Source organism: Carlito syrichta, unplaced genomic scaffold, assembly GCF_000164805.1.
Source record: "Carlito syrichta isolate Samal-C Ts95f unplaced genomic scaffold, Tarsius_syrichta-2.0.1 Scaffold117951, whole genome shotgun sequence".
NCBI lineage: Eukaryota > Metazoa > Chordata > Mammalia > Primates > Tarsiidae > Carlito > Carlito syrichta.
In genome coordinates, this window is record NW_007062047.1 from 508,847 (window position 1) to 531,472 (window position 22,626).

General features: G+C 47.2%; 1 protein-coding gene across 1 annotated transcript in view; it reads left to right on the forward strand.

Moving 5' to 3' along the window:
* Positions 1–22,626, forward strand: part of KIT (KIT proto-oncogene receptor tyrosine kinase) — a 52,852-nt gene that overhangs the window by 14,172 nt on the left and 16,054 nt on the right. Inside the window, exons 9-12 of the mRNA XM_021707432.1 lie at positions 1,866–2,034; positions 7,278–7,464; positions 9,135–9,250; positions 21,901–22,015. Coding sequence (XP_021563107.1) covers positions 1,866–2,034; positions 7,278–7,464; positions 9,135–9,250; positions 21,901–22,015 — 587 coding nt within the window. The remainder of the gene's footprint in view (positions 1–1,865; positions 2,035–7,277; positions 7,465–9,134; positions 9,251–21,900; positions 22,016–22,626) is intronic.

Sequence of the window (22,626 nt, forward strand, 5' to 3'; positions counted from 1 at the left end):
GGAGAGATTCACCTCTCCAAGGTAGGGGAGGGGACCAAAGCTAAGAAAACATGTTGGACATAGCTCAAAGGACACATGGTGTGGCTGGTGCTTAACGAAACAATGGATTTCTTTTAAGTTTTCAGGCAAAGTTTATTTAGAAAGTAAATGTGAGAGAGAGGCGGAGAGGGAGAGGGGGAGGGAAGATCCTCACACCCTCTAAGCAACAACTGAGAGGAGTGGTGTTCTTGACTTGCCCAAGATTCTGCAGTTAACAACAAAGCAGCTTTTTCTTTATATTTTAAAACAATTCAACTTCAGCAGTCAGCTTTGGTGTGTGCTTATTTTAGTGTTAAAAAAAAGAGTCTGAGATCATAATAACATTAAAAAAAGAGAGAAATGGGTATAGTCCCACATTGCAGCTGACAGTGCTGGGTCATGGAAACATTGCTCACACTCGATATGTAATTTTCTATTTGTGAGTAGATAGTAGATTTACAAAAGATAAAAAAGGTAAGGTTGATTTTAATGATGTATTTTATTTGATGCAGTGTGTCTAAAATGCCATTTCATCATGTAATTAACATAGAAGTTGTTAATGAGATGTTTTACTTTAACATCAAGTCTTCAGAATCTGGGACATACTTCACATTTTGCCACAGCTGGCCGTGGTCTCCACGGGCCAAGTGCTCACTCGTCTCTAGTGGTTAGTTCTTGCAGATGCTGTGGATTGGCATTTGTTTTTGTATTTCCTTTCTGTTTTCCCATGCATAGCATGTGGTTGCAGCTTTACATAGACCTAGTTTATGCCTTTTAGTAACGGAAGCATCTTCCCTGGATTCTACACAGTTGTAACTTCCATGGCGCTGCCTACCTGGTCCTGTAGAGGTCACATCCTGGTTTTCACTGCAGTCAACACGTTGGAACTTGAGCTTGTTGAGTGATTGCCTGGAGGTGCGCTGGCTGGAGCTGGTTGGTGGGGTACACACTGCCCAGCCCTGTCCAGGGCTGCTCTGGTTTGAGGTGCTCCCAGATGTCCCAGTTCTGCGATCTCCACAACCCAGCCCGCGCATCTGATCAATCCCGTGCATGTCCCCACCAGCTCTGGTTCACCTTCCTCTTTCAGTTGTTTTTCTTTCCATTGTCATAGGAATATATATACATTGCAGGGAACCTGGATGGTGCAGAAAACTGCATCCGACTCTGATCTTTTGGCAGTGACTGTCGTTTATTTTATTGTTTTTTCACAACGTCTTGAATGTGGGAACTCTCCATGTCATGTCTGCAGACAAATGATGGCAGGTGGTACTCTCACAAGGGCACATCCACTGCCTTTGTCTTCAGCTCATCCTAGATCACCAGACTTGGTCTTAGGGTCTCATGGGCCTTGCAACTCTCCACAGTGGTTCCCAGAATCCTCTGGGCAAGAACTGTCAGTGAGTTTCCAAGTTTATTAGAACGTTATTGTTTCGCAATGTGTTTTCTTCCAATCATTGGGACATAGAATAGGAAAAGACGTATGATAGGACCTGATATAACGTGTGCTGACTCACCTTCTCAAGCATCGGTATCCCATGACATTTCTTATGTAGCAACTTTGAGAATGTAACGCTGCAGAGAATTTGTAATTATATGTGCTATAGCTGAAATGAATTTTCATATTTTTCCAATCATGAATAATGACTGTCTTTCAGTGTAATCCTGTGATATGAAGTGTTCCAGGGATGGATGCGTCATGAGCTTCATTATTCTTACTTAAGTAGTGTGTAATGAAAGCTAATATGGGGAAGTTAATTGCTGCTATTTTTAATTTCTCTAGGAAATATTCTGAATATAAATTATATGGTAATCGTTGCTTTTTTTCCCACCCCTTCTGAAACCAGCAGACTGAAGCACAGGTAAGCCAAGATAGCTGGCATAAGGGTGACTTCAAATATGAACGTCAGGAAACCCTCACGATCAGCTCAGCAAGAGTTAATGATTCTGGAGTGTTCATGTGTTATGCCAATAATACTTTTGGATCAGCAAATGTCACAACAACCTTGGAAGTAGTAGGTAAATATCTCTCTGGGAATGTATAAATTACTGGTAGGTGTAGAAAAAGAAATTACCAGATAGTTTTCTTTTGGTATAAATGAGTGTTGAACAAATTCTTAGAATTTTGTCCCTACCAAATGAATGAATGAATGAATGAAAATGATCATGTGACCGCTTGGAACTAGAGCACAAACGCAAATTCTGCCAGTGTGGTGGAGGACTGTGGATAGCTGGGACTGGTGTTGCAGCCCATGGTTTCCTGTGCAGCCTTCCCTGCTCTTTCCACAAGGCCACAGCACCACGTGGAGGCTGTTGAGAGAGGCTTGCACTTTCTGAGCATCTGAGGCTGGAAATGGAAGCAGACACACTCTGTCCGGGGCCTGAAGTGTTTCTTGGGCTCTTGGTGGGGCCTCTGCCTTGGGCAAATGGCTGTGTGCTCCCAGTTCACCCTCAGCAAGGACTGAAGGGGGCTTCTTCGGCCTGGCAGCCTCCCTCCCACCTCACCCTCCTCTTCAGCCTCAAAGCTTAGAGGATGGGTCTGGGAAGGAACCCCGAGTGCACGATCAGTTCTCTGCAGCGTATACGTGAGGTCATGCTGAGCTTCCTGACCACATCACGGTGGCAGGCACAACTGGCTTTGCCTTGTCTTCCCTGCTCTAGAAATTTCACTTGTCACTCATTTTCCAGGCATTGACTTAAAGAAAGCTGAGCCTAGCAATTGTCTTCATGCCTCGGATTGACTGAGAATAATCATCATTTTAAAATGACCTCACTGACGCTTTGTCTGTCTTTTGAGTATTGTTTGCATGCCATCCATTTTTCTGTGTTTTTAATGTTTTTAATTTCTAGTGCTTGACTTTGATGAAATGCTTCTAGAGTGGTGAGGGTCTTCATCATGAATAATAATAAAATGAAGCAATATTTGCTCTCATTTCCTCCTTTTTGCCCTTCCCAATTTCCCGAAGAGTTCACATAGCAGTGTTAAGCGCTAATTTATCCCACAACTACCTCATGGCATTTTAGTGTTTCTGTCCAGGTGACAGTGGGATGTGCCTCACCAGACTGGACATGGCTGAGGCCCCTGCTTGCAGTTAGAGTGAGCATGGAGAGTGTCCTGCTTGTCCCTAAATGTGCTTGTGAACCATTTATTAGTTTGAATAGAAGGCCATGCTTTTAAAATATTAAACTCCATAAGCGCTAATTTGCTAAGTTGATTAGGGAGCGTGTTGATATATCAGCTTCGGCTCCAGAAAGCAATTAGGAAGGATGTTTTGAGCGCATTGTTGTATGTAATCGGATTTTTAAAATCCACCCATCAATTTCCAAGAATTATAACTGACTGGAAGAACTTGCGGCCGTGAAACCTGTGTTTTGTGCTGTGTTGTGGGTGGGTTGGGTGGGACAGGAACAGGAAGAGACAGAAAAGCCGTATTAGGGGCTGGAGTAGGATTTGAAAGCAGAGTGGGGGCAGGGGAGACAGGGCTCTAGAACCACCCTGGTCTGGTTTTCTTTACTTTTTACTTGGTTCCTTGTATATTTACGGTGTCCAACGTGATGTCTTGGGCTGCATGTGGACAGTGTGAAGGTTATTGTGGTGAGGTGAGGTGGCATGACCTTGCCCATGACTCCTGCCCATCCCGTGTGCCCTGTCTTGAGTTGGGGCTATGCCACTAAGATTTCCAGTCACCTGCTTTCACTCTGCCTGCATTTCCTCTCTGGAGAAGCAAGGTGTCAAGTCCCAACACTGGGAAGGAGAGAGGCCATGGGTTTTACAAAGTGTCAAACGAGTTATCTCTGATTTCTTAATGCAGAAGTGCCTGAGAAGGGCCATCGCTGGTGTTAGGTTAGGACAAGGCAGGTACAGTGCTCCAGCCCTCTGTGTTCCAACACCCTGGGTGGTGCCCTTCTAAAGGCTCATTTACTCTTGTATGTAGAGGTTTGGCCCATCAAGTAACATTGTATCAAGCAAACTAGATGCTAGACAGCTCTGGGAGACCTAAGTATTTTATATACAGCAACAATGAGAGAAATGATTTCAGTGCAAATATTGTTGTCTGAAATATTTGAGTATTTTGGATTGGATTTATGACCTTGAGAACGTAAAAGTTCAATGTCACCTTCAGATGCAAGGTTTAGTCCCTGGGAGTTAATCTAAGTTAGCTTTAGCGGATTCGTCATGTATGATGGCAGGTGTTAGAACAAGGTGGTGGTTTCTAGCTCTCTGTGGTTTTAATTGGGATGGTTTTCCATTCTCCCCTGAAAAATCCTTTCTGATTGGTAAATGGACGAAGGGTAGGTGGGTTGTATTTTTGATTCTGAATCTATAGGAAACTAAATAACCGGAAAAGCTGTCCTTACAGTCTCACGTGGGACTTCAAAATATAACCAGACAGCACCAAAGTTAGTGAATGATCGTTTTAAATTAAAAAAAAAAATAAATCAAAGAATATAAATAGAATTCTTCTATGCTTCCAGTAACTTGGTACAGCCATTTTTTAAGACTTTGGCATGTTGCTTGTATTTTTGTATATAACAGAGCTTTAATTTTCCCTACAATTTTACTCATATTCTCACTTCAAGTTTAGAGAGACTAGGATGTGCTTATCATAAGAAGAGGCCAGATTTGGCTTCTCACGGACCTGGGTTCAAGTCCAGGATCCACTAGATGGCATCTAAGACTATTTTCTATAAATTAAATGTTATAAACTCTGTCTCTCAATGTTGACATATGATTAAATATTTGCCATAATTATTAAGTGCAGTGTGTACTACAGAGCTTAGGGACATTCTTGGCACACAGTATTTTGTAAATGGCAGCTAGGTAATATTGGCAGTTACTTTATTACTCTTTTTGAAGCTTTTGCCAATATTATTATCATAGAACCATTTTTAAGAACTTATCATTATTTCTTTATTTTGAGTTGGGGTGTTACTCTGTCACCCAGGTTGGAGTGCAGTGGCTTAATCATGACAATCATGACAGTTACAGCTCACTGCAGCCTCAACCTCCTGGGCTCAGGTGATCTCCCACCTTAACCTCCTGAGTAGCAGGGACTATAGGTGCGTACCACCACACCAACTAATTTTTTTTAATTTATTTTTTGTAGAAATAAGGTTTTGCTGTGTTGCCCAGCTGGTCTCAAACTCCTGGGCTCAAGTGCTCCTCCTGCCTTGGCCTTCCAAAGTGTTGGGATGACAGGCGTGGGCCATCATGCTTGGCCTGCATTATTTATTTAACCAGATCTCTGTTTTTCACTTTCAAAGTGATTATAGCTGGTGTAAATAGCACTTTTTTGTGTGTAGCTTTCTTCCCCACTTTAAGATTACAGGATTCGATAGAAGAATAGATAATTTTTAAAAAAAATCTATATTGCTAAATGCTTTCTTAAAAAAGTATGCCAAGTTACAGTGTGTAATTCAGTGCTGCTTTTCCACACTTGCAAAATTATTGAGTTTAGTTAAAATTAGTTTTGCTATTTTTAATAAGTGAAAAGTGATATCTTAGTTTAATTACTAGTTTAGCTAAACATTTTTCCTTCTATATTTTACTGTCCTCTTTTTCCTGTTACCTTGATTAATTTTAGTATATAGACATTTAAAAATGTTTATATAATTAAATTTGTCTTCTATGTTTTTTTTTTCTTTTGTTGCTTTCGAAAAGCCTAGCAAACTTCTCCCTCAGTAGAGGTATGATAGGGGTCAGTTCTACTGTTTAGTTAAGAATACCAGTTGAGGGCCAGGCATGGTGGCTCACACCTGTAATCCTAACACTTTGGGAGGCTGAGGCAGGAGGATTGCTTGAGGCCAGGAGTTCAAGACCAGCCTGGGCAACATAGTGAGAACCTATCTCTAGAAAAAATAAAAAATTATCAGGATCTGGAGGTGTTTGCCTGTAGTCCCAGCTACTCTGGAATCTGAGGCAGAAGGATTGCCTGAGCCCAGGAGTTCGAGGATGCTGTGAGCTGTGATCGTACCACTGTACTTCAGTCTGGGTGATAGAGTGATGAGAGTGTGTCTCAAAAAATAAAAATAGAGAAATACAGCTTGATTGTAAAAGTGTTTCCTTTGATTTATCCATGATACATGCAATGAGGAGAAGACCTGGTTCACTTTATTCAAATCCTAAGTGATCTTTTCCCAACATTTAATCATACACCAGGGCTCTTTCTGTCGTGGTTTGTCACATGATCATATTCACAGTTAAATTGGGCCTGGGCATGGCCATTTAGTCCAGATGCTCCTAACCTGGTAAGCAGCAAGACAAGCAGATTTAGAAGACATTTAAGATGGCGGTAGGTTTTTTTGTTTTGTTTTTGTTTTTTTGTTTTTTGAGTCAGAGTCTCACTATTTCACCCAGGCTGGAACACACAGCCACCACAACCTCCACCTGCTGGGCTCAGATGACCCTTCTGCCTCAACCTTCCAAGTAGCTGGAACCACCCACAGACACGTGCCATCATGCCCAGCTAATTTTTAAAAATGTATTGTGGAATCGAGGTCTCACCAAGTTGCCCAGGCTGGTCTTGAACCCCTGGGCTCAGGCAGTGTTCTCGCCTCTACCTCCCAAAGTGCTGGGATTATAGGCATGAGCCCCCATGCCTGGCAGAATTAGGCTTTTTAATTAGAACCTTCTTATCAAATACGCTTTTTTTGTAGATCTTAACTTTTGCACATAATAGTCTCACTTACCTGGATACCTTTTTTTTTTTTTTTTTTTTGAGTTGGAGTCTCACTTTATCGTCCAGACCGGAGTGCAGTGGTACACTCAAGACCATGACAGCCTTGACCTGCTAGGCTCAGGTGATCCTGCCTCGACCTTCCAAGTAGCTGGAACCACAGGCATGCGCTACCATGTCCAACTGGCTTTTTTATTTATTGTAGAGGCAAGGTCTTGCCATGTTGCTCAGGCTGGTTTTGAACATGTTAGCTCAGGCAGTCCTCTTGCCTTGACCTCCCAAAGTGCTGGAATTACAGGCATGAACCACCACACCCAGCAAGACAAATGATACATTTTTAAGAGCATGACTTAAGAGACAGACATGGAAGAATCAGTATTTCAAGGGTTCGTTTTTTCTTAGTTTATGGCAGTGATCCTACAAGAGGAAAATGAAATGCAAAATGGCTACTTAAATTGTTACTGGTTATTACCAGTGAATACTGGAAGTCAGTCCATAATCTCTGTAATTCCAGGACATGAGGTTGGGTTTTTTGTTGAGTAGCTGTGTATAACGATGTCTTTCTGTCTTGCCCTACTTAACTAGATAAAGGGTTCATTCACGTCCTTCCTGTGATGAACACGACCATGTTTGTGAACGATGGAGAGAATGTCAATCTGGTTGTTGAATACGAGGCATATCCCAAACCTGAGCACCAGCAGTGGGTCTACATGAACAGAAGCTTCTCTGAGAAGTGGCATGCATACCCTAAGTCTGAGAACGAAAGCATCAGGTAGGAGGGGACCCTGACTGGACAACATGCCCACTTCTGGGCTCCCAGACCCCCTCGGCCCCTCGATGTGTGAGGAGACACCAGTGAGGAGGGACGTCAGGGCTCCCTCCACAGTTACATCCGAGCATTCCATGTGCTGTGTGTTTAGAGCATGCGTGTGCGTGCAGATAAGCACATGCACACGTGCACTCACGTGTGCACACACACGCAAACCCTGGGCCTTCGTTTTCTTTGAAGTGGAAGAACGTTTTCTGGGGTTCCGAGGAAAGCCCTAAGCAGTGATTGGCATAGACTCAGGACACAGTACTTTATGCTTTTCAGAAGAACGGGGACTTTGGTACCTGTGGTTGTTTCTTAGAACCCCAGGAAAATGAGAATTGCCAGGGCCTTGGGCAGTGAACCCAGCTGTGGACATCAGCCCTCATGTCAGCCCGGCAAATGTCATAATGTGGCCATGATGGCTGTGCTAGGTGGGCTGTCAACGGCTGCCCTATCAGGCGTGGTCTTGAGTGCTTAACCTTAGGAGTGAGCACTCTTACCTCCCCCATCTCTACAGAAGAGGAGACTGAGGGATCGAGGGTGAGGCACTTGGGCAAGGCCTTATGGCGGTGAGGATGGGAGCCTGGATGGAGTCTGTTTTTCCAGTCGGCTGTTGGAAGAACATGGTGAGGGGATACAGTGTTCTGTGCCAAGGCCCATGGGTGGGAGGGAGGAGGATAGACTTGGTGGGGGCAGAGAGGGGCTGGCAACATCTGGACTGAGTAAGAGAGCAAGGGCCGGAAGTTCGCTGGGGGCTGTCGGGCTTATGGCTGATGGCGGGGTCTTGAGTAGAGGTGTTGGGTAGGAAGCCTCTAGGGTCATGTCTACCCAGAGCCTAAGATAGGTTCTAGGGCCAGGGGCTTGTGAAGGGGGAGACCCGCCAGGGAGTGTAGTCATGGGTAGGAGGGGACAGAGGTGAATGGGAGTGAGCGCTAAGCTGTCTGATGGGGACTCTGAGCTGGCCTGTCACCCAGTCAGGATCAGCCCCTGTGGCTGTCCCCCTGACCTGCAAGCCGCTTGCATGGAGACCAGCTGGCGAGGGCTAGGCAGAACAGCAGCTATGGATGTGAGGCCATGGAACAGAGTCCTGAGAGTACAGGTGGAGCCTGGAAGCAGCCAGTAGCCACCGGGAGGGCGACTGATGTCATTCACAGGGCAGGGTCTGCATAGTCCCAGCTCCCCAGTTGGGCCCAGCCCCGGGGTACGTGGTCATGTGGAGCAGGGCATGCACTGTGAGCGGGAGACCCTAGGGGTGGGGGTGCTTGTTTGCACAGTAGTCTGGTGGCCCTGCGGAGGTCAGAAGCTGGAAGAGCAGAGGCTGTATGGACAGCAGCAGGAGGGCCCAGGAGGTATTGCAGGGAGGAAGGGGTGTGGACCCCACCAAGGCCAATGTCTGCGGTGTAAGCAGGCAGTTCAAGGGGACATGGACCCCCGCGAGCTGGGAGAAAATGGCATGGTGGGCTGATCACCCTTGTGTTGCTCCCAGGCTGCATGTATGTCCTGGTGGAACATGCATTAGCGTGGATGGAGTGAGTCGTGTCTTCCCTAAGCAGCATGTATTTCCAGGTGGAAATGGAAAGGGGCGTGCCTGGGACCATCGAAGGTGACTGACACTCTGTCTTCTCTTGCAGGTACGTGAGTGAACTCCGTCTCACCAGACTGAAAGGCACTGAAGGAGGCACGTACACGTTTCTCGTGGCCAACGCTGATGTCAGTGCTTCCGTGGCATTCAGTGTTTACGTGAATAGTAAGTGGCCCAGGGCCCCCTCACTTTATTGGTGGTGTTTGAGCTGCAGGGCTGACTGTGCTGTGTGCTGTGTAAATAACGTTTCATGATAATCTTGACCTTCAGAGACTAGTGGTTTGGTGGTTGGAAGGGTACGTGAGAAAGCCAGCTCCGTGCCCCACATTGCATGGCCATGTGACCCTGTAAAGCCACTCGAGCTCTAGTCACTGCCTCGGAAGGGGACGGAGGAGTTGGAGAAGTGAATCCACGGTTGAGGGGAGGCATGGTTGAGGGGAGGCATTTTGTAGGGTTGAGGTGGGAGCTGGGTGAACAGGAGCGGGTCGGTGGTCAGGGGAGAACGCTGTCACCGGCCCTGACATGACTTGCCTTTTGTCTTTTCCTTTCGAGGCTGCTGCGATGGTGTCTGTGTCTAGAAGCCTTCCCTGGGGCGCATGCGGTGTAGACAGCCCCATGAACTGTGGGTGCCATGGTTTGTGGGAGAAGGCAGGCAGCCCTGGTTGGGGTGGATGGATTTTGTGGTTGCGGGCACCTGAGGGCCAAGTCCTGTCCCGCTGAATCCCCCCTAGATGTGTGTCTGCACTGCAGTGGAGGCCAGAGAACCTGACCACCGGCAGTCTCCTGCCAAGGGCCAGGCCTCTTCCTGGCTCTGGTCAGGTCTGAGCTGCACTGCACTTTCAAGGAGGGGAGGGCGAGTGCCGGAGCTCGGGGGCTGCAAAGACTCAGAATTCTGGGAGAGTGTTCAACAGGTGGCCCTTGGGACTGGTGGTCCTGATGTATGGGGTTGTGGAGATGCTTGGAGCATTGCCTGGAGCAGCAGGGGCTGTGCTGGCGCTTCATGTGTGGCCTGGAGGGTTGTCCCTGTCTGGAGTAGCTCGCTGGTTGCCTCAGTGCTTCCAAGTGTGTGGTGGGCATGGGGGTATTGTCTCTTCGTAAATGAAGATACCACCGAGAGAGACATCTGGACAGACTTTATTGCTATCTGGAGTCTCGATCATACAAACATTTGAAAGTTATATCTCCTGAACAAGGTGTTAACACAACCCTGGCGGGGAGAGGACACGTGTGTGTAATTAAACACGTTTCTTTACTGTTCTGTAGGCTGATGGGTGTCACACCTCCCGGGAGGGGCTGCAGCGTGTTTCCCAAGTGTGTGTAACAACAGTACCTTCCTTTCCAAGGGAAACTAGTGAATCATTATCTCAGTTCCTGGGAAGAGTTTTGATGATACAACATCTCACTGGCCCTCAGTTCAAATCTTTCTAGATAATTTCAGTGTTAGAGGAGCTGGGTGTGTTATACAAGTTCAAACTGTCTGCTTCTGAGCACACTTAGCTCTCTGAAGCGGGTGACGGGCAGGCCGTGTGCTGACATTACGCTGTGATGGCACTCATCATGGTTTCCCAGAATGTGTATGACTTTCTCAGCCTGTCTGTGGTGAAGGGCTTCCCCCCGTAAAGTCCCTGGTCACTGCCATCAGTACTTGTAAAACACAGTAAAACCCATTACTATAAAAGTGAGTTGTGAGCAACAAAATAAACAAGACCCAAGCTTGGGTGTTTCCTTTTTAGATTCAGCAGATAAAGGATTGTCTGTTGAGTGGCTCCTTCCGATACTTCTCCACTGTGTCTGTGGTTCTGTGTCCATCCAGCTGGCCTGGGTGTGGCCCTTGCCACAGCCTCACCCTGAGACATCCTACCCCTCGTCACCATGGCTGGAACTTTATAGCCGGCGCCTGGTGTTCACGCCTCCCCAGTTTCCAGGCCACACACGTAGACTGTGTCTCTTCCTTCTCTTCCCTGTTTCTGCTGTGATGTGTGGCCTGCTGGTGGATCCTGGGCACTAACTTTAGAAAAACGTTTCTGGCTCCTTTTGGGGTACAGTTGCTGCAGTTTTACTTGCCAGACTAATTGACCTTCCGGCAGGGCCCGTTTTAGTCACTGCTGCTGTGAACTCATTGAAGTAAGATGGGGTGTGCCCTTGACCTTCCAGAATGTCCTTGGGTTCCCTGTTGGAGGAGGCTGACCAGTCTCCTGGGGCCTAGGTCCCAAACCCATGCAACATCTGCTGGGGTCCTGCTTCTCACGCTGGAGGAGAGGTGGGTGTGACACAGCTCTGCCCTCCCAGGGAGCCCTCAGAAGGTCTCCTTGATGTCAGTGTCACATGCAGTAAACTGACAAAGGCGTATGGTCCACGCACCAACCACATTGGATGTCTTGATTGCCAAACACTTGCCCTGAGGCAGCGTTTTTATGTGAACTTTGAATTTACCTCCTGTGAGCTGTGTCCAGCTGATCTTTACAGATACAGCCGACTGATCTGTTTGTTGGGTTTTTTTAGTTAACGTTATTGCAGTGTAGAATTTTTTTTTATGTTAAATTTTAAAATCAAAAGCTAAAATCATTTTAAAACTTAAACTTGGAATAGTTATGTCCTTTTGGGCATCAGTTTAGCTGAGCCAATTACATTCGTCGATGTCCTGCATGATTTATTCGGTAAATAAGCTAAGCCTCAAGTATGAAAGGAATTGCATTCTGCAGAAATTAGAGTTGATAAAAGTCAGAATAATGAGCACATAGTGTTAGTGCAGACATTTGGGCTGATTTAACTGATGTGTAATTGCTTAATAGAGTCGCATGAGGTTGAAAGTCTGGATTTGGAACAGTTCAGTATTTGGTGGTTGAAGCACCCACTTGCTTTGAAAATTCCACATGTAGATTTGAGCACATTAAGGGCATGGTGGGGTGGGTGGTGTTTTAATCACTCCTGTGAAAGACTTTAAATATACTCTGCTCTGACAATTTGAGCTAAGAGAACAGTTAAAAGTATAATGTATGAAGTTTGATAATGTTTTCATACTGTTTGAACCTTTCCTAACCAAGCCGTGTTTTACTTGGGTCTGTCAGAGTGGCCCAGTGACATTTAAGGGGGTTTATTGGCCAAGAATCATAACATATTTGCCATCTTTGAGTAGAACTTACAAGAGAAATGGAGAGAATTTTCATTAAAAAACCAAACCAATGTAGTTCTTGGCGTTGAATTTGTATTCATGTAATTTCTCTTGAAATTGTTATCCAAGATGTATCTAGAAGTGAAATTCTTAGTTCTAAAAAGTTTGATATCCTTCTGTGGAAATGATTCGCTTTTCTTACAAATGAAAATTGGGAGGAAAATAGTTCTAAGCACTCTAAAACTTTACCCCAAAGTGCGTTCTTAATAGGCATTGCCCTTGCCAGAATTCCTGGAGACATTAGAAAAAAAATGGCATCTCCAAGATGCTACAGGTGTCTTGTACTACATGTTTACAAATGTGTGATCTCTTTGGTTATATTAAATGTCACACAATAAGGTTTTTCCCAGAATGCAGGACAAATGAAAGGCCGAATGTGTACTTTAATCCTAATATATCCTCTTGGCTTTTTTTCCTACTCCATCCAATATTTCTTGCATAAATAACAGACTTTATTATTAAAGTGGACTTAAATGACAATCAGTAAATATTTTGTAAGTTTATCTTGGCTTCTAATTGCAGATGGCTGTGTGAATCCTGAAGTAATTTACATAATTGTGGAAAGAAATTACAACTGATTTGCTGAATCAGTTGTTTTTCTAACCTCTGGTCAGGATGACTTTAAGACCTGGAAACCTTGCAGTGTCACTTCAGAACAGGATCTGAGTGTGGGACCAGAGCGGCACTGTGCGTCAGAAACACATGGCGGGTGGTGTTGAGGGTCCCACCTAGAGCTCACTCCTATTGCGAAGGTCCAGTTTTTAGGGACAGGCCTCAGCTAGTGGGGTGGGAGTCCTCTGGTCTTGAGGCGAGGGGTGGCAGGGAAGCAGTCATTGACTCACACAGGGTGATTCGCGTCATGCCTAGATACCCAGAGACTGCTGAGCTGCACCATATTAACTCTCCCAGGTCACTCTTTCCCAGGGGCATGGGTAACAGGGCTGAGAAACAATTTAAGGAAATGCTAAGTGATGTATTATTTCTAAATCACCGCATCATCCTGTCTGATGTTGGTGATTCTTTATGGATCACACAGTATACCAAAGTCAACCAAAGCACAACACCTCAGAATAAGGCCCCTTGATGAGAAAGCCACCCCCGCCCAGCATGTTTGCAAAACCTGGGCTGTCTTGTTTTAGGTATTTTGGGTCATAGTTAAATCCAGTTAGGGGCAGCTGGCCCAAACCTGGGGAGGAGCCACCAAAGAGCCACACCCTGTGGGCACTGGGCTATCGAATCCCTTTGCCTTGCCTTGAAGGAACACCTCACACTGTAACTTACGAAGAAGAGATGTGTTTGGCTCAGGGTGCTACAGGCTGTGGGAGCATGGCACCTGCACCCTTCTGGCAAGGCCTTGAAGCCTCCCTGTGGAGGGAGGGCAGGAGGAGCTGCTGTCATGGGGGGAGTAAGGGAGGTACCAGTTTCTTGTACACAGTCACGTCTTGTGGGACTAATGGCCAAGAGTTCACTCATTAGTGGGACAACACCAAGCCGTCCATGAGGGATCGCCTCCGTAGCCCACATGGGGGTCACATTTTCACATGAGATTTGGAGGGGGCGGGCATCCAAGCTATGCCATAGACCTGGGGAATGGCCATGGGGTGGCTTCTCCGCCAGCCCCCTGAGTCACGCCTGCATGGAGTCTTAGGGGCAAGGTCTAGCTGAGACTGGTGCAGTGATGCCGGGACTGGGCCTTAGGACCATGGCGCCTTCAAGAAGAGCCTCCCAAAGCCAAGAGAGCAGAGTTACTAGGACTGCACCTGTTTTGAAAATGGAAACATCTTCCTGCCACTTCACCTGTTAGCCTTCTGCCTCCATTTATTAAACGATGGAAACTTTCCGATACTCGGGTGTCCTCCAGGACTCGGTTGGAGACTGGACGTGTTCTGGCTTGCTGCTCGTGAGTGTCTGTCGCATTTTGCTGGCGAGGCTTTGCTTTCTAGGCTTTCCCCGTCAGGTGGATTTGGTTAGACTTACCGCATACTAAATACTTGGAATCTCAGCATCAGGTGAATCTGGTGCCAAACTAGAACTCGTTTCTGATTGGTTTGCTTGCTTGAGGGCTTGCAGGTGGCAGCCATAGGACCCAAAGTGCAGCTGGATCTGTGTGGACTTTTGTCTATGTGTGTTTTTAGGTGGAAACACTTTTTTTCTTCTTATGAAAGTGTTATGTGAAGGACAGACAAACTAGAAAACATGAATAAGCAAAATTAAAAGTCATGCTTTACGTTTATTTTAACTTTGTGTTTTATTTACGTTTTGTAGATTATCATTCCTAATATTTCCTACCATATGTGTTCTTCTGGACTTTTTTTTTCCCCAATAAAAATGAGATCCTCTTACCTTGTGACCTGGCTTTGGGGCTGCACAGCAGATGCATTGTGGACACTTTTCCCTGCCATTAGATGCTGTTCCCAACATCATGCCGGTGGCTAATTGTGTGATATTGCCACCATTTCCTTAGTCCTTGTTGGATGTAGTTTTGAAACGTCAGGGCATGAGGCAGGACTCTGGAATGATGTGACTGGTTTTTTAAAGAAACCTGTCAGATGATTCTTAACGTTTGTAATTATCTTGTTGAGTCTCGAATGGGTGACCTTGCTGGATGCCTGGGAGCTCACAAGGTTATCACCTGCCGTCATCTTCCACGCTGTCTTCAACACGTGACCGGGTGGACACACTGCGTGGCTCTCAGGACAGTGTCGATTCAGGAATAATTTCCTGGTCTCCTTGGTGTGGAGGCTGATCAATGAAAAAATAGTGGCTTGTCTTTTCAGTTAGTCTTTTCATAGATAATGTATGTTCATTTGAGATATCTGATGGTGTTTGAACTCTGTCTTTATTTTCTCTTCCTGAACTTGAAATGAGCTTTTATTCTCAAATTGCTTGGGAATTATGAGTGTTGTTTTGATGTGACACTCCTTTTAGAGAGAATCTCCGTGGATGCAAGAATTGTTAGAGGCGTTTAAATTGAGGGAAAGGACATCATGGCAGCCTACGTTAAAACAGAACTTAATTCTCTTCTATTCTGAAAAATGTAACAGCCATAGCTCTGATCTGAATGTGCTCCTCAGGGGTGGTGTCTCTGCTGCCCCTGCAGATCTCGTGGGAAAGTTGGTCTGGTGGGGTGTGTTGCTAATTTGAGGGATTTTTATTTTGAGTCAGAGTCTGCTCTTTTGCCTAGACTGGAGTACAGTGGCATGATCTTGGCTCACCGCAGTCTCAAACTCCTGGGCTCAGGCTATCCTTCCACGTCAGCCTCTCGAATAGTTGGGACTAAAGGCATGTGCCACCAAGCCCAGCTAATTATTAATTTTTTTTTTTTTTGTAGAGATGAAGTCTTGTTATATTGCTCAGCCTGGGCTTGGTGTTCAAGTCATCCTCCCACCTTGGCTTCCTGAAGTGTTGGGATGACAGGCATGAGCCCCCACTGCACCAGACAGTAATTCATTTAAATGCTGTACCTGTTAGAGCACCTAGGCCCTCATTGCCCATTGGTGTGGCTGCCCATCTTTTTAAGTGGAAAGCAGGAGAAGCAGGTTTTGGTGTGTTACCGCGTAGACGTCTGTAGGAGTTGACCCTGACCCTGGGCTGTGCAGGTCTCTGAAAGCAGCACATGGAGTCCCTTCCTTGTGGGAGCCTCCACTCCATGAAGTGTTTTCAGGGGAGGCATGTATGTTCACGGCCGTTAGCCTTCTCCATTCACAGATGTCAGGGGGCACCGGGAAGGTCGTGAACTCTCAGTCAACGCACGAGCAGGTGCCTGACGTTCCCAGGGCAGTCGTTCCCTTCCCTCCAAGTCCCAGTCAGGTGGCAGTGTGAACTAGCGGTCTTTACAGAACAGCCTTTTGTCGAGCCTGTGCTGGTACAGGTGTGTGTGACCCTGTCTGGGAGGTGGAGCTGCCTTGCTGTGTCAACTAGCACCGTTGTTCCAGCTGAGGGGGGCTTTCTCTGAGTTGTGTCATCGTTTTTCAACCTACTCTTGTGGCTGGGATACATCTTTGCTGGCTGTTTAGAACAGGTTGGCAAGCTATGGCCCGTGGCTGTTTTGGCCCGCAGCCTGTGGCTGAATGGCCCGTGAATGTAAGATTGGCTATTTTTAAAAAATTTTATTTGTTTATTTATTTATTTATTTATTGAGTTGGAATCTCACTCTGTCACCCAGTCTGGAGTGCAGTGGCCGCTCCCGGCCACTCGACCTGCTGGGCTCCGGCAATCCTTCCGCCTCAGCCTTCCAAGTAGCCAGTATTATAGGCATGCACTACCATGCCCGGCTGATTTTTTTTTTTTTTTTTAATTTATTGTAGAGATGAGGTCTCGCCTGCCCAGGCGGATCTCGAACCCGCGGGCTCAGGTAATCCACTCACCTCAGCCTCCCAAAGGCGCGAGATTACAGGCTGAGCCACCGAGCCCGGCTAGATTGGTTATTTTTAAATCTGGCTAAACAACTGTAGACCCATCAGGAGACTTGATGCAATTCAAGAACACAGGCCACACCCTGGTCATGAGGGATGCTTGGTGGTGCCCTGCCACGCCCTCACTACAGTAGCATCTGTGATTCTAGGAGAGACCTTTGTCTTACGAGTTTGAGCCTTCATCTGAGGGTGTGGACCTCCAATCAAGAGGATGATTTTTTTTTTTTTTTTGAGTTGGAGTCTCACTCTGTCGCCCAGACTGGAGTGCAGTGACCGCTCCCAGCCACTGCAGCCTCGACCTGCTGGGCTCCAGCGATCCTTCCGCCTCAGCCTTCCAAGTAGCCGGAATTACAGGCATGCGCTACCACGCCCGGCTGATTTTTTGATTTATTGTAGAGATGAGGTCTTGCTGCCCAGGTGGGTCTCGAACCCGTGGGCTCAGGCAATCCACTCACCTCAGCCTCCCAAAGGCCGGGGATTACAGGCTGAGCCACCGAGCCCGGCTGGATGATTTTTTTTAAGTGGCAGGCACTCTGTTCAAGATGTCTGCAGGCAGGAGATTTTGGGTGATGCTTGGTTTTGTTTGTTAAACATGCCTCTGTGAAAGGCCTGATGTCTGGTTTCCAAGATCTCTATTCTGGGGGTCTTTGAAAAAGTATACTGTCTTTACAAGTGAACTCAAGTCATTTGTTCGCTCCTGTTTTAACTGATGAGTTCTTTCTCACAGCGGGATTATGACTCAGATGTAAGGCTAGCCCAGACCATCATTGGTATGGTGACAGATTGCGAAAGAGTGCTGCAGCCTTGCCCTTGAACACCAGCATGCCTGGATCCCAACAGAAACCTGCATCCCAGGACCTTCTCCATCCCCTCTTCTCTTACCTGGTGACCCATGCCTGGGTCTTGCATCCTGCTAACAGTGGCATGTAGGCATGTGTGCTCGCAGTGGGACTGGCAGACGTGGCTGGATGGGAGGGGGCTGCCCAGACAAGCTCCCACGATGAGGAGGAAAGGCTTCCACCACCCATTTCCAGCTCTGATGGACTTGCTGTGTGCTCAAAGCCTGTGTTTTCCTTGCTTCTGAGCAGACCTGGGTTGATGACAAGGAGCGTTTTCAAGGTCATGAGTCTGTAGGGCAAATCAGTGGCTGTGCAGGGTTTTTAATTGAGCAATAGATTCGCCGTGGAGTTACAGGCACTCTGAAATCTGCCTGAGAGCTGCTGTTGTTGGAGACACCAGAGTGATTCGGGCCCATCACTTAAAGGAGAAAGGTTGTTTTTTAAAATCTCTGCAGGAAACACATAACTACGACATCTTGTAGGCTTATCTAAACCTCCAGTCCAGGAGGAATTAGGGAATGTGTCTTTTTTTTATACTGCTCACTGCAGCTCGGTTAGGACAGTTCAGGCTTTGCCTGGAGGACCGCAGAGTTGCATATCTCTAAAGGCAAGATGCGGATTTAGTGCGGACGTGGGGTGGGGGGCAGGGTGCCTGCAAACCCAGAGGGGCCCAGATTTTCATTTTTAGAAATTCAGTTTCTACCAACTCACCCTTTATGCATCAAGCATTTCATAACATGCCTTGCCACGCACAGCACACACATATGGAGTCTCTCCCCTCTAGCGGGATGGTCTGTGGCAGAGTGAGGTCAGAGGGGCACCGGGCAAGACCGTCTTGTGAGACCTGCACGGCAGTGCATTCATGGAGGTCATGTCAGGGGACTTCTCACCTCATGAGCCCTGGCTCTGCTCAGGTTTCTTAGGGGTGCCCTGCGGAAGCACACTGCTGGACTGGATCCTCCATGGGCCGTGTCTCTCTACAGGGGAGGCCCAGGAATCTGTGCTGGCCTCTTGCCCTAGCGGGTCTGATGCCCGTTGGAGGTTCTGGCCTTGAGCTTGGCCAGCCAACCTGAGGCTGGACAGGACAAAAGCTGCTCAATCAGCCCCAGGGCATGACCCACCTGGGATGGCAGCTGAAAAAACCGCTTAATTAACCGGCACACGGGTGCAAGTAGGCCATTTGGGCCGTGCCAGTGCCAGCCATGGCGTATGTGACTACTGCCAGGTGTCAGCCTAGAAGGCTTGGATGTCAAGCGCTTTCACCAGAGCTACCTGGGATGGGTTATATAATTTTGAGCTGTTCCGGTTTTTTAAATTAAAAGATGTTTTTAGGCTCACTTTTAGCTATCTGTTCATAGTAAAATAAATTTTGAAAATAAGGTTAACAGAATGAAATAGAAATACTCCGTCACCCCACTGCCCAGAGATAACCGTTGCTAACATTTTCAGCATCCTCTCAGTTTTTTTTCTGTTAATACTTAATTTTGTTAAAGAGTCACCAGGAAGCATGAAGGGCACTGGGAAGGCTGAGGATGGAAGGGACAGGGTGTGAGGGAATCTGTGTCTCAAACCTGGTTCCTATTAGAGTCCCATCTGGTCATCTCCACCACTCATGTGTAAAAACTTCCCACTTGCCCTCATTCTCAGGATGTGTGCATTTATTTATTTATTTATTGAGTCAGCGTCTTACTCTGTCACCCAGGTTAGATTGCAGTGGCACGCTCATAGCCATCTCAGCCTCGACCTGTGATCCTTCTACCTCAGCCTCCCAAGTAGCCAGGACTGCAGGGGCATGCCACTACACCTGGCTGGTTGTTTTGATTTATTGTAGAGATGAGGTCTCACCAAGTTGCCCAGGCTGGTTTCGAACCCCTTGGCTCAGGCATTCCTCTCACCTCTGCCTCCCAAAGTGATGGGACTACAGGAGTGAGCCACCATGCCCGGCTATTCTCAGTATTTTAAAAAATTCCTGTGGCCAGGTGTGCATGTAAATTTCTTGTCTTATGAAGATGAGGTCTCACCAAGTTGCCCAGGCTGGTTTCGAACCCCTTGGCTCAGGCATTCCTCTCACCTCTGCCTCCCAAAGTGATGGGACTACAGGAGTGAGCCACCATGCCCGGCTATTCTCAGTATTTTAAAAAATTCCTGTGGCCAGGTGTGCATGTAAATTTCTTGTCTTATGATCCTCTGTAGAAGCAGTGCCCTCCCCGGGAGAGAGGTCATTGGGTTGTCCTCCCAGGATGCTTTTCGGGACTAATCAACTGCCTCTGGGGCCATAGAGACGTGCTCCTCAGGGTGGGTCTTACCCGTCTAGCAGCTCTTGCTGTGTGTCGCTGCGGGCCAGACTCTGAGCTGAGTGTCTGAGCACCCGGTGTCTGAGCACCGGGGTGTGGCTCCTGCCCTTGAGAACATATAGTCTGTTGGAGGAGACAAACCAGGCTCTCACATGCAGTGGCTGGTGCCCCTGTGTACATTGGGAATGAGGCACCCAACCCGCTTCAGAACACTGGGACTGCTTCAAAAAGGAGGCGATGCTTACACGGAGTCCAGGGTCAGTGCCTGCAGTCCCAGCGGGCAGCGCTCTCCTAGGGGACCTCGATGTCTTGTGCGATGTCCTACTTTCCAGCCCAACCAAACAGTTGCCCGTGATAATTAAATGGAACTTGCCAGATGGATGCTTTCGCGAGGCGGTGGCTTGTCTTCTTGCTCTATTTGTGAGAGCTGGCATGGCACCCAGACTCTTGAGATGGCCCCCTCTTCGCGACTGCACGGAGTCAACTCTGTGTGTGTGTCATGGCCAAGCGGCCGGGCCGGCAGCAGGGCCGGGCCAGGTGGCAGGTGGGTGTGTCACGCATGCGGACACTTGAGCCTGGCCAGCTCGTGTGCCTCCAAGGTGAGGGCGAGAGGTTGTTCTGCAGAGATGTCACTGATCGGTGTCACCTTCTCGGGGTGGTCACCTTCAGAGCCTCTGATAGTCTGTCTGTCCCTCTCACTGTGTCTGTCTTCCCTGCTGGTTGCAGCCTCTTTTGTGTTTGTCGAAATACATGTGACCAGGCTGTCTTAAAGAAGCGGTTTTTAGATCACTAATGAGAATATCCAAAGCAGCAAATACAATTAATTTAATCTCCAGTGGCCTTGACTAGCCAAGGAAGGTGGGTCTTCTCATTAAGAAAGATTAACTGAATCAGTAATAATAATTAAGAGTAAGTATATTGTTTCATTTCTGTGATTCACTCTGGGCTCTTGGGCTGTGCCATCTCATGTAAGTGTCTCAACACAGGTGCTGTTATTCTCATTTCAGATGAGAGTAAACAAAAATGTAGAGATTTAGAGATGACTCAAGGTCAGAGGACAATCATACAAGGTCTGATGTTCCATGTGTCCACTCTGTATGTGGTCCCTGTAGTTCTGTTCTCAGAGTTGACACAGTTGATATGGTGGTCACCGAGTGGGCAAGTGTGTCACTGTCTCTGCCATCAAGACATCCACTGTAGCTCACTGTTCCCAAAGGGCCGGAATCCCTCGGGAAGATTGCCGTGAGAACAGCTGAACACAAGGTCATCTTTTCACTCACTGCAGAAGTAATTTCAAAGATTTGAAGTTCTTGAGTATTAGTTGATGATTGCAGTTACACAGAAATGCCAAGTTCGAGCATTTCCACTGATACAGTGTACTGTTTGGTGATTATATTCAGGTTCTGATATATATACAAATACATTCTCGGGTTGGTTTTCTCTTCTTGTTTTCTGTCAGGATTTTGCATTTGAAATAAAGACTTGGAGTTGAAAACCTGTGTTATTTCACTCGTGTCTCAACCTCCCTGTAGATGGGGAACTCACTGTTTATCACCACCCTGTCTAACCCCCCAAAGGGAGACCATTGCAGGAAGACAGAGAGACAGACAGACAGAGAGAATAAGAGAGAGGGAGGGAGGGGGAGAAAGAGAAAGGAGAGAGTCAGAGAGAGATGGGAGACGCTTTTCCTGTGGCAACTCCTAGCTTCATCCATCCCAGTCACTTGAAATCCCATTGGCAGAAACCCTTTGCACCGGATTCCCACCTGTGGAACATTCTGGACTCCCAGAGTCTTTCAGATCCCTCCTCCTCGCTGAAGCAGAAGTCTTGTTGGTGGCCTTGTGACCTCTGCCCTAGTTATCCCAGAACAGAGTTCTGAAGACCCTGCGTCTGTGGGTGATTGGGCAGCTGTGGCTGTGAAGACCTCTCTGGTCCTGACATGCGCCCCCAAGCCCTCCCCTCCCTGGGCTAGGTTCTTCCCTCTGAACATGTCCCTGGGCTCCGGCCACCTCCAGAAGGTTCTAAGGATCCAGGGGTGTGGGTGGCCTCTTGCTACAGTCTTGGCATCTGATGGGGCCACTTTCTTTTCCTGCAGCAAAACCCGAAATCCTGACGTATGACCGACTGGTAAACGGCACACTGCAGTGTGTGGCAGCAGGCTTTCCGGAGCCTGTGATCGACTGGTACTTTTGTCCAGGAGCTGAGCAGAGGTGAGCTGATTGTTTCTGGCATTGCTTAAAATACAGAAGGAGGCCAGGTTCGGTGGTTCAACCTGTAATCCCAGCACTTTGCGAGGCCACGGTGAGTGGATTGCCTGAGCCTGCGGGTTCGAGACCCGCCTGGGCAACTTGGCGAGACCTCATCTCTACAATAAATCAAAAATTAGCCGGGCATGGTAGCATGCGCTTGTAGTTCTAGCTACTTGGAAGGCTGAGGCGGAAGGATTGCCGGAGTCCAGCAGGTCGAGGCTGCGGTGGCCGAGAGCGGCCACTGCACTCCAGTCTGGGTGACAGAGTGAGACTCCAACTCAAAAAAAAAAAAAAAAAAAAAAATACAGAAGGAAAGATTGCAAACCCGTCGAATGTCAAGTGTGTTTTCTGATTTTTTTTAAAAGAGCTTTGTTTTGATTATATATTTTTTCCTAGCCATGTGGCTCTTTAGAGGGGATAATTGCTGTATTTTTCTTGGTAGACATTAATTTTGTTTGCTGAAAAACGATTGCTGAATGACTTCTCTGTTTTGTTGGTTATCTTGCTGGTTTTATCATGCAATTTCTAGCCTGCAGGTAGATAAGGCAATTTTGCAGGACAGAGTAATTAGG